The sequence below is a fragment of the Poecilia latipinna genome, unplaced genomic scaffold, assembly GCF_001443285.1.
Source record: "Poecilia latipinna isolate Pla-1442-1.1 unplaced genomic scaffold, P_latipinna-1.0 Scaffold626, whole genome shotgun sequence".
Lineage (NCBI taxonomy): Eukaryota > Metazoa > Chordata > Actinopteri > Cyprinodontiformes > Poeciliidae > Poecilia > Poecilia latipinna.
In genome coordinates this window covers 76098-88080 of record NW_015113242.1, presented here as the reverse complement: position 1 = coordinate 88080, position 11983 = coordinate 76098, and the positions used below count along the sequence as shown (strand labels likewise).

Here is an 11983-nt window from a genome sequence, read left to right as displayed (position 1 = left end):
AGAATAATCCTGTTTGTTCAGGACCTTTTTTACCTTAGGACACTAATCCATATTTTTTCCGACATGCTACTGTTGCAGGTAAGGGCCTCTCCCTGTGGACCGAGGAGGGGGACTTTTTCCTTTGAGCCCCTTGTGGGGACTCTCAGGGTCAGGTTAATAGAACCCTACCTAGGAAGTTACATGGACAAATTGTGTTCAGTTTTATGTGTGTTATGTTAATTGTTTGTTCCCTGTCGGTTCTCGCAGGGAGGGGAAATGCACCAGGTATCTGAGTGAGATGGAGGGGAGAATCACATAGATGCAAAACGGATCTTTAAAAATGGCATCATTTAATATAAATGGAGTACTCAATCCAGTTAAGAGGGAAATAATCTTATCAAAATTAAAAAAAGATAAAATCCAAGTCACTTTTTTGCAAGAGACGCTCAAGGACTCAGAACATGCCAAATTAAATAAACAAGGATTTAAACATGTTTACTTCTCTTCACATGGATCAGGGAAGTGGAGACGAGTGGCGGCCCTCATATCCAAGGCTGTAAATTATGAGCACGTTTCAGAATATAACGACAATGAAGGCAGATTTGTGATGGTTACAGGCAAAGTAGAAGGAATCGTGATAACTCTCCTTAATGTGTATATTCCTCCTGGAAGTGACTGGTCCTTTTATAAACAAATAGTCGATACAATGACAAGAAAAAGTCAGGGGATTTTAATATGTGGTGGAGATTTTAATGTCTGATTAAATCTGCTGTGCCTTGCAGCACAAAGGTTCTGGGTTCGATTCCCGGACCTGGTCTTTCTGCATGGAGTCTGCATGTTCTCCCTGTGCAGGGTGGGTTCTCTGGTTTCCTCCCACAGTCCAAAACATGACTGTCAGGTTAATTGGCCTCTCCAAATTGTCCCTAGGTTTGAGTGAGTGTGTGTGTAGTTGTGTGTCTCTGTGTTGCCCTGTGACAGACTGGCGACCTGTCCAGGTGACCCCGCCTCTCGCCAGGAACATTAGCTGGAGAGGCAGCAGTTCCTCCTGACCCCACTAGGGGACAAGGGTGTTAGAAAATGGATGGATGGAATTGACTCATCAAATGGGAAACCCAACACAAAAGACATTAGCAGAAGATTAAATACCTGGATGAGTGAGGTGGGAGTTGTGGATGTTTGGAGAGAAAGAAACCCAAAGAGTTGAGATTATTCACAACGTCTACTCCCACATAGATTACTTCTTTGTTCAAGGGAGATCTTTTTAGGGTAGACAGCTGTGAAATACGCCCTAGTTCTCTTTCAGATCATGGTCCCATTTACATCTCAGTCTGCCTAAGAGGAGGTCCACGATTTTATCTCTAAATCAGTCATTAGAGATAAACTAAAACGTGAAATTAATTTATATTTAGAAAATAACGATAATGAGGAAGTAACTCCTCCTATAATCTGGGACGCATTAAAAGCAGTGATTAGGGGTAAAATTATATCCATAAACTCATATGAGAAGAGAATCAGAGAAAAAACCCTCCAGGAGTTAGAAGAGGATTTGAAAAGATTACAGAGAGAACATCCAAAGTCTCCCAAAGATGACAATACCAAACTTAAGATTATAAAACTAAAAAAAGAAATAGAAGAAATAAATACTCAGGAAATCCAAAAAAAAGCTCATTTTATAAAGCAACAATACTATGAAGTAGGTGGGAAATCCCTGAAACTTTTATCATATAGGTTAAGAAAAGAACAAGCCTGAAGGACTATACATAAAATAAGAAACGGTGCAACAAAGGAAATAGAAACTAATCCGGAGAAAATCAAAAACTGCTTCCAAGCATACTATAAAACACTATATTCCCAATCACAGACAAGCAGCGACAACCAGATCGATGCCTTTCTTTCTGGAAAAGGTCAATCTTCCAAAGATCATTGATGAACAAAAAAAGAAATTAATATCCAAAATTACAAAAGAGGAAATTCAATCAGCAATCAGGAGAACTAAAAAAGGAAAGTCCCCAGGGACTGATGGATTCACTACTGAATGGTACAAAATTATGCAAGACCAACTAATTCCAACATTAGAGGAAACGTTCAACTGGGTTTTAGAAAATAAAAATATTCCCCCTCATGGCGAGAGGCAGTGATTTCAGTCATACCGAAGGAAGGGAAAGACAAACTGGAATGTGGGAGTTATCGTCCTGTTAGTCTTCTAAACAATGATTATAAACTTTTCACCTCCATATTATCTAAAACAGGGGTGCCCAAGGCCAGTCCTCGCTACCATCCTGCAACTTTCATATCCATCCAGGTATTTAATCTTCCCTGCTTCAACACACCTGAACCAAATGAATGGCTCGTTATCAGGCCTCTGATCCCGGTCTGTTGGAGTAAGGGTACTTCTAAAACTTGCAGGACGGTAGCTCTCGAGGACTGGACTTGGGCACCCCTGATCTAAAAGAATAGAAGTCATATTACCAGCTTTAATACATAAAGACCAGACTGGCTTTGTCAGGCAAAGACAACATTAGAAAAACACATTATGAGAGAAGTCACTCAGCAAAACCTAGAGGCATTGATGTTAGTTTAGATGCAGAGAAAGCATTTGATTCAGTAAGGTGGACTTTTTTATATAAAGTGCTCTCTAAATTTGGATTTCATATAATTGACACATTTAAATCGTTATATACTAAACCAACAGCTAGAATTAAAATGAATGGAGATTTGACCAATTCATTCATTTTGGAAAGAGGAACGAGACAGAGGTGTTGTGCTTCGCCGCTCCTCTTTGCCTCATTTATCGAACCCATGAGTCAACTGATCAGGCAGAGGTCAAAGGTCACAAAGAAATCAGGGGAACAAAAACTGTTTGCTGACGATTTATTGATAAGTATAACGCAGCCCACACAGATGATCCCAAAACTGATGAAGTTGCTCGAAGAGTTTAGTTTAATCTCTAGTTACAAAATTAATATAAATAAAACTCAAGTATTAACATTTAACTATGATCCATGGAAGGAAAGAAAAGGCAAATGAATCCCAATAACAGCCCTACTTAGTGATTATAAGTTACAGGAAGAACAGCAGATCCCAGAAGTCTGAAACCTTACAGAAGGATAATCAAAAAAGATGATTTTTTTAGGTACCTGGTGGTGAGGCTTTATTTTAATAGAAATTTAAAGAGGTGCTGACAAAAAGTGATTCAAGTTTCATGGGAGTATTTCTAACATTAATTAAGCCCAGATCAGAATTATCTCTAAATTATATAATGCCATACAACTATCCAAACATGAGAATACAGAATACATAAGGAGGAAAGGAAAAATAAATTAAGGTGATAATCTCACAAGAAAGCTGGGAGGAAATATGTACACAGCAGTGGGCCTCGACCGGATCAAACACATGGCGGGAGTTTTGCTGGAAAAACATCGCACGATTTTTTGTTCCACGCATTCAAAGTATCGGAGACGCCTGCTGGAGACTCTGTGGGTCTAAGGGAGCCAACCACCTCCATGTTTTTTGGGACTGCCAGGTAATAAAACCATCTTGGGAAGAGCTCCACAAACATATTGAAAATATATTCAATGTAAACATTCCATTCAAATGTGAAACGTTGTCACTGGGCAACCTACAACTGGACTCATGGACCAATAAAGACAAACAAACTGCTGGCTATACTACTGGCAGCCAGTAAGAAAGCCGACACAATCAGAACCACCCACTATCGATGAATGGATTGAAATTGTTTACCAGATTTATGTTATGGAAAAGATTTATTTTTCCTTCCAAGTAGAAAAAGAAGAACTGTATAAGATCTGGACCAAATGGACTGAGTATGTAAACCCAACTAGATCTGACTTCATCTGACTGTACTTATGAATTATGTGTCCTGCCCTGTTTTGTTATTGTGGTTTTTATTGCTCGAAGTGGTGCACTCCCCAGTTTTGTTCAATTTTGTTATCGTTCACAACCAAAATCGGTGACGGTCTGTAAAAAAATACCAGAAAGGCAGTATAGACAAAATCACTTGGACTGTATGCTTCCATCTTCACGTGCAACCTTAAATGTAACTAATGAATGAGATGGAAATCTGTCTAAATAAAAAGAAAACATAAATCTGTTTAAATAAAGTTGAAGGAGTCAAAATAGTTTTGCAGCAGAGCAGGAATATTCCATGTTGCTGACTGAAGCAAATCTTTAAAGCTCTTGTTCTGCTGCAAGCATGAAAGCAGTGAGGGGGGTAATTAAGATAACTCCCCAGCAGGGGGCCCCGCTCCTTAATGAGTCCCTCATGGACCGTCTCAGAGCTGCAGCTCTGAAGGGAAGAAGTTCTGACATTTTCTCTGATTTGATTATGTTTTCTCTTCAGTCTCTTAGACTCCCAAGGAGGAGTGGATGAAACCAGATGGTAGCTTGTTGAGAACAAGGAGCTGCAGACAGCAGTACTCTCTGTCTCCACTAGGAGGCGCTGCAAGCAGCAGCAGTACTCTGTCTCTACAAGGAGCTCCGCCTCACGCCATTGGGCGTTTCTTGACTCGGTGTATAATGGTGTTTGTACCTGCATTAAGCGTCCAGTTGCCAGTTGGTCCCTGATTGGTCCCCTGTGTCTCTGCAGTTTGAGGGATGCTTCAAGGCTTACTCTCGCCTAGAGAACCTGAAGACTCACCTCCGGTCCCACACCGGCGAGAAACCGTACGTGTGTGAGCACGAAGGCTGCAACAAGGCTTTCTCCAACGCCTCGGATAGGGCCAAGCATCAGAACCGCACACACTCCAATGAGGTACCGGTCTCCTATGTGCCTCCATGAGGACGGTGCTTAGCCAGCGGTTGAATGTGTTTGGCAGTAAACTAGACGTTTGTTTGCAGAAACCGTACGTCTGTAAAATCCTCGGCTGCACCAAGCGCTACACCGACCCCAGCTCCCTTAGGAAGCACGTCAAGACGGTTCACGGACCCGACGCCCACGTCACTAAGAAGCAGCGGAGCGACGCACCGCCTAGACTGCCCCCTAGAGGAAACGGGGAGAACGATGCCAAGCATGGCCCGGCGGGCGCAGACAGGAAGACAGAGGCCAACGGCGCATCCAGAGGAGGAGACGAGCGGCTGCAGGTCAAACCAATCAAGATGGAGAACTCTGTGGTGAGTTCCTGTAACCTCACCGTCACGGGATCGCAGCTAGCAGGACGCTTTTCTCCTCCACCACCCTAAGTCTATATCTGCTTCTCTTCCCTAATTAACCGTCTCAAAGGCTAGTTAGTCTTTCTTCTATCGAACTGCCCGTTTCCCTCAGCATGGCATGAGTCCCGTCCCTGATGCTAAAATGCGTTTCTGGCTGCATTTTTCAGGATGTTTTACCACCGACTGATCACAGAGCAGATGGTGAGGATTTCAGTCAGACGGAAACATCTTTAAACTGGAGATCAGGCTTTTTCTGGAGTTTGTTGGTTTTGAGATGTCAGTCCAAAATTACAAAATAATGCTCTTATTTATTTTTCTTAATTTCCTAATTTATTTCTGGCCAGTTTAATTGACATGATGCCAGTTCCGCCCCCATGTGGACGTAGAGCAAACCAAACTCCAACAAGCTGTGTTATGTATAGCGGTAGGTAGTGGAACTCAATGCATTACCTGAGACATTTTTGAGTCATTTTTGCCTTATAATACAACACTGAGGCAAAGATGGCAGGCAAGAAAATTCTCTAACGAATCCTACCTCAGGTCTGTAAGATTATTAGAAACAACAGAGAATTCAACGATAAATGGGGATCAATTCTGAGGGTAACAAAGTCTGGTTGGATCTGAGTGTGAATCTGTCGGACACATTTTGCACATTCTAGAAGGTGAGAAATGACTTGAATAATACCAGCTTGTGAAAATCTTCCTTCAGGGAAATGGTTAAAAATAAACAATAGCATAAAAAGGTTATTAAATGTAAATACTGCAGTTACTGCAGCACATTATCATGCTGCCACAGAGCTACCATTGGAATCTGCACATATAAAATCCAGCATACCTTTACTTATTGATCTTTGATTTGATGACCATGCTATGAAGATGTGCCTTTATGACAAAAAATGGGATGTTTACTACCAGTTACCTTTGTGCAGACTAACGTGGTAGTTACTGTTCACAGTTGCATTCAGTTGGACATGAGATTGGCTGCAGGCCATGATCCATTTCTTGTGATATTCCAGACTCTTTTGGTTTTGGAAATGTAATAAAATGTATTCCACCCTCCACTAGTTCTGGGCTACGGCTGTTGGGATTGCCCATTCCCCACTGACAATGCTGGGCCATGACTTCCTATTCTTTTCCTGGAAATCTCTCTGACCGCAGCGTGTTTGCTGAGATGACCACTGACAATATTGTTGAAGATAAGGGCGTGAAACCTCCAGACAAACTGCGACCGCCAATTGGTCAGTTGCTGACAAATGTACTGGAATGATTGACAGAGGATTGCTCTACGTCCGCATGTGGGTGGAGCTGGCATCATGTCAATTATCCCCACAGCATGCTCCTGCCATTACCATGTTCTGCTGTGTGGAGGATGTTCTGTTTCAGCCTCAGCTAACATGTGAACTCTGGTGCAGTCCAGTTTTTTTAAGTAATGGTGATTTTGGGCAGAGATTTCACATTTATCTTCTACAGTTACGCCTTAAACTATTCGCACCCCTGGCAGATTTAAAGGTTTCAACCAGGAACTCTTTAACTAAGAGGAAGAGAAGAAAAGAGACTTCAATGTTCAAAAAGTTTTCAATAAAATTTAAATGTTGAATAGCATTTGGACCCATTAGTTGGAATCACAGCATTCAGACCATCCAATTACAACTGAACAGCTTTCAAAGCCTCCATGAAAGGCCTTCCTACCATCACCCTAATCTGCAGCCAAGTCTCTATCAGACCTGAGTCCGGAGCGGAGTCTGGACCAGAGTCCAAACATTAATATCACCTCCAGTCACCTCAAGGGGTGTGAATGCTGGTTGCTGCTGGGGAAGCAGGAGAATAAAATGTGTTTCGGGTTCCCATAAATGTTGACTGAGTCGTTTTCCACTGAACTGTCTGGCTTCTTGCTTTCCTCTGCTTCTCCTCTAACAATCGGATAGACATCTCTGAGGTGAGAGAGCATCTCCGTCTCTTTATTCATATGAAAGACCTGCATGAATCGCTCCAGTCGAGCCGATCATCCGGCCGCTGTCACATTAATATTCAGCAAATCAGTTTTCAGCTGTGGGTCAAACTATGATCAGACTTCTGGATTCTGGACTGTTTAACATAGAATCATCTATTATTCTCTTGTTTTCATATTGTTAATAAATCCCATGCATCCATAAATAATGACTCTCGAAGTACAGGCCTGCATTAGTCATTACAAAACACCATTACAGTCAGAATATCTGAACTTTGGTAATAATTAACTAGTGATTAATGCATAATGGAGCTGTGTGAACATGGCATGGTTCTATTTTCACTTGCATTTTTATCACCTTTCATCTCATTCTTTGTCTTTATTTGCATCAAATATTCCCACAGAAAACCCAAATCAGTTTGAGCAGAATATTTTCAGTGTTGCATGAATGCTGCCCCCTGCTGTTCCTCTGTAGACGCATCAGTCCAGTCCTGGCGGCCAGTCATCGTGCAGCAGCGAGCCGTCGCCTCTCAGCAGCGCCAACAACAACGACAGTGGGGTAGAGATGGCCATGTACAGCGGGGGCAGCTTCGGGGACCTCAGTGCGCCGGACGAGGATCCCACGGTCGACTCCACAATCCCCGCAGGGGTGCTGCAGGCAGGAATGGGGCTTCAGCTGAGGAAATCGGTGGCTCACGGAGGAGCGGTCACCATCAAGCTGGAGAACATCAAGCAGGAGAGGCTGAAGGCGGTGCGGGAGACCTGCAGCTGGGCTACCAGCAGACCACAGGGCACGAAGCTTCCTCCCATCCCTGCAGCTGGTGAGCATCACATGTTGAATGTCCATGAACCACTAATGTCTCTGAGCTCCAGCAGTGAAGAAGATCAGACCAGTCAGAGTAAAAACCAGTGGACAGCATTTACCAGCTGCTTCCCTCTGCCCTATGGGTACAGAAATCAATCATAATCTCTCTGTAAACTGTAAAACTTCACAGAACCATCTAGGTTCTTGGGGTAATTTTCCCTTCGTGTCTGCTAGGTTCCTTGCTAGAGAGCTCCATCATGACGAGCAGCCTCCACGCTCCGTACGCTGGCCAACCCACTGGGGAGCTGACTTCCTGTGACATAACGCTGCTGAACCAGCTCAACGACCGCCGCGACAGCATCACCAGCACCATCAGCTCAGCCTACACCTTCAGTCGACGCTCCTCCGGCATCTCGCCCTGCTACTCTAGCCGGCGCTCCAGTGAGGCATCCCAGTTTGGCGCTAACCGCCACAACAACATCAGCTCAGCCGACTCGTACGACCCGATCTCCACCGATCTGTCCAGGCGCTCCAGCGAGGCCAGTCACTGTGGTGTGGGTGTAGCTGGTGGAGGAGCCCTGCCCAGCCTTCTGAGTCTAACCCCAGCCCAGCATTATCGGCTCAAAGCAAAGTATGCAGCCGCTACTGGAGGTGCTCCACCTACTCCTCTCCCCAACATGGATCGAATGAGCCTGAGGACAAGGATGGCTCTATACAGCGACTACCAGGAAGGCTCCTCCTTCCTCCAGCCGGCCACCAGCGATGCAACCCGGCGGTGCAGTGACATCACCTATGGCTCACACAGCATGATGCCCCATGAAGTTCCCACCAACCTCCCACGTCGCGCAAGTGACCCCGTCTGCCGTCCACCTCTAGACCCGCCGTCTCTTCCAAGGGGTCAGCGCTACAGCAGCATGAACAATGTGAACCCTGTGAATGCCCCGTCATCTGCCGAGCGCCATCAAGTGTTGGCTATACAGGGTTACACACGCTCGGATGGGAGTCTCCAGCGTTACCCATTCGCCCCAAGACCGCCAAGCATTTCTGAGAACATTGCCATGGAGACCATGGCAGTCGAAAGGCTGATGAGCAGTGGGGAGCAGAGTGCAGAAGATGAGCTTGTGCTTCCAGATGATGTGGTTCAGTACCTGAGGTCTCAGAGTTCTGGCCCAACAAGTCACAGCTATAACAGTCAGGGCTACCAGGCCAGCATGGCCCCTCCGCTGCACTTTCATGGCCAAAGGAGGATGGCCATGGTGGACGCCACCCTGGCACAGTCTGGTCATGACATTTCCTACCAGGGAGGTGTCAATGGTTCTCAGCACCTCTTCCCATCGCCACAAGACAATAAGAACAACATGCCAGTGCAATGGAACGAGGTGAGTTCCGGGACGATGGACACCAAACTCCCCAAACCTCAGCAGCATCCCATCAGGAGCAACCTGGCTGCCACTCAGCAAAGGCACAGCTCTGGGGTGCTAAATGCCCCGAGCGGCAACCAGCAGGTCGTCCCGATAAGCCACAACTTCTCTATACAGGGGTACCACAGCCTCCAGAGGCCAGGGAATACCTCCCTCCAGCATCAGCAGCAGCAGAGACAATGCAGCTTTAATGAGCACATGAGTCATCAGCAAGGGCTCAGTCAGGAAGGAAGGGTTCGTTTGTTATCTGGAAGCTCTACCACAACCCTCAACACTGTGGCTAGCTCTGAACTGCAGAGCTTTAAGACCAGAGCCCAGGTTGAAGGGTACTGTCATGGGAACCAAGTGAACCAGGAGCAAAGCTACAGCATTCCCCTCAAACAGCAGCAGTATGTGATCCAGAACGGAGCCAGAGGGATGTTACAACCCCGGCCGCCTAACGAGCCCAAGTCCTTCCCCAGACACCACTCAGCCTCTGCCATGACCCAGCCGAGCCCCAGGCTAGTTGAACTGAACCCCAGTAACATCTGCTCTGAAGCAAGCCCAAAGAGGCAGAGCCAGGGACTGAACCACAGCAGCCCAGTCAACCAGAACTCTGCTGTGTTCTACATGGCTCAGATTCACATGTTTCAGCCTTCGTCTCACAGCAGTGATGATGACTCGATGTCCCCAAGTGTCAATGAGGCCACCTGCAGTGACATGGCTGCTGCAGCCGCCATGGCCTCTCCAGGAGCCAACCAGGTCTCCAGCAGTACCGTTGACTCGTCCACCAGCCGGTCCAGAGCCACAGAGCACACTCAGATCGACTTCGACACCATGCTAGATGACGGAGATCATTCCAGCCTGATGTCTGGGACGCTGAGTCCAGGGCTTCTGCAGAGCCTGTCCCAGAGCTCCTCCCGTCTCACCACGCCACGCAATTCCGTCACCCTGGCGTCTGTCCCAGCTGGGATCGGCAACATGGCCATTGGAGACATGAACTCCATGCTTACAGCTCTGGCTGAAGAGAGCAAGTTCCTCAACTTGATCAGTTGAGACCTCCACCTCATCTTTTTTCTGGAGATGGGAACAACCTGGGCACCTTCAGGAAACTCGCAGAAAGCACTGATTGGCTGCTTCAGACCTTTGTTTCCGTTGTCTATGGGACCATGATAATCTTCTCTTTTTCATAGTTAGCTTAGCTGGAGGGACTGTTTTCTGTCTTTAAAGCCATATTTTAACAGTAACCCAGCCCAGGGTGTATTAATGCCTGTCAGGACTACTGGTGTTTACAAAGTGGTGCACTGAAAACAGACCATATTGTGCCTTTCTGGGACATCACAGCTCATCACCTGAGGACACACTTATCAGGTAATGAACATGTAGATACAGGAAGACTGATCTCTGATGTGTTTGGAGTTTACCATTTTAACTTATGCTGTATTCTGTGTGTTTAAACCGGGGCTGCTAACAGCTCCACTTTATATCGGGAATGTTTCCTTTTGCTTTTTGATTAAAGACTGACCCTAACACCGCCGGAGGCCATGTTCCTCAGCTGGAAGGAGATGGACCTCCACCTTCCGGTTGGGGAGAGACTGGCCCAGAGAATACGGTTCCAGGAGTGTGGATGGGAGCATCCATTGTTCTGGTCTGTTATGGAGATGAAAACCCTCTGTCCCAGCGGACGCCTCCTGTCCTCTGTCCTCACAGTTAGAGAGCGAAACCAGCTGTGGGTTCTGGCAGGGGGCTGGACTCACCCTACAGGATGGTGTCTTCTGGGAAGGGACACCATCCCAGGGTGTCCCTGCAGACACCCTTCCTAGGTTTTAATTCTGAAGGTTTTGTGTTTCTGGATCAGAGGTTCTTCTTCATCCCTGGTGGTGATGATGATGTATTGTCTGTGTTGTCAGCAGAGACTCAATCCCAGTGAACTCGACCCCATCCATGTGTCCCGCTCCACTCAGTGACTGTGTAGCTTTTGTACATTTTAAATAAACTATCTTCTCTTTTCTGTTAAATTCATTTTGTGTTTTCATTGGAGTCAGATGTTACAATTAGCAGGTTTCAGATTTTCAGCAGGACTTTGACTAGGCCGTTCTAACCATCCCACAATATCTCTGGCTGCATGTTCAGGCTAGTTGTCCTGCTGGAAGATGAACTTGGTAACACTTTATTTGAAGGGGGTTGAATAAGACTGTCATGACACTGTCATAAACATGTCATAACACCTGTCATGAACATGAATAAGCCTTCATGAATATTTATGACTGTTGTCATAAAGCGTCATTCGGTAAATAATACTTTTAATACAAAGTCGACATTATTCAAAATGTCTTTGTTATGACAACTTGTCATTAACCAAGAAATCATGATCTAACATAAATTTGTCATAATAGTAATAATGATTTAATTATTACACTAGCAAAAGCTTTAACAAAACAATGATTAATATTTCCACTCCCAGAAATAAAGCAAAACAAGTAGGACAAGCAATAAAGATTTCACTAAGCTTTATTACACGGTCAAATGATTTAATAACAGACTCATTAACAATTTCTTTTACATCAACTAAAGTGGAACAAGTAGCACCAGTTATGAATATGTCATTAAGTGTTATTACAGTGTCATTAATATTAACTTTTACCTCAAGTAAATTGAAACTAGTAGCAACAATTATAAAGA

General features: G+C 45.1%; 1 protein-coding gene across 1 annotated transcript in view; it reads left to right on the top strand.

Moving 5' to 3' along the window:
* gli2a (GLI family zinc finger 2a) overlaps positions 1-11323 on the top strand; it is a 56466-nt gene extending 45143 nt beyond the window's left edge. Inside the window, exons 11-14 of the mRNA XM_015043337.1 lie at positions 4586-4750; positions 4837-5109; positions 7572-7917; positions 8136-11323. Coding sequence (XP_014898823.1) covers positions 4586-4750; positions 4837-5109; positions 7572-7917; positions 8136-10357 — 3006 coding nt within the window. The 3' untranslated portion in view covers positions 10358-11323. The remainder of the gene's footprint in view (positions 1-4585; positions 4751-4836; positions 5110-7571; positions 7918-8135) is intronic.
* Positions 11324-11983: the final 660 nt, after the last annotated feature.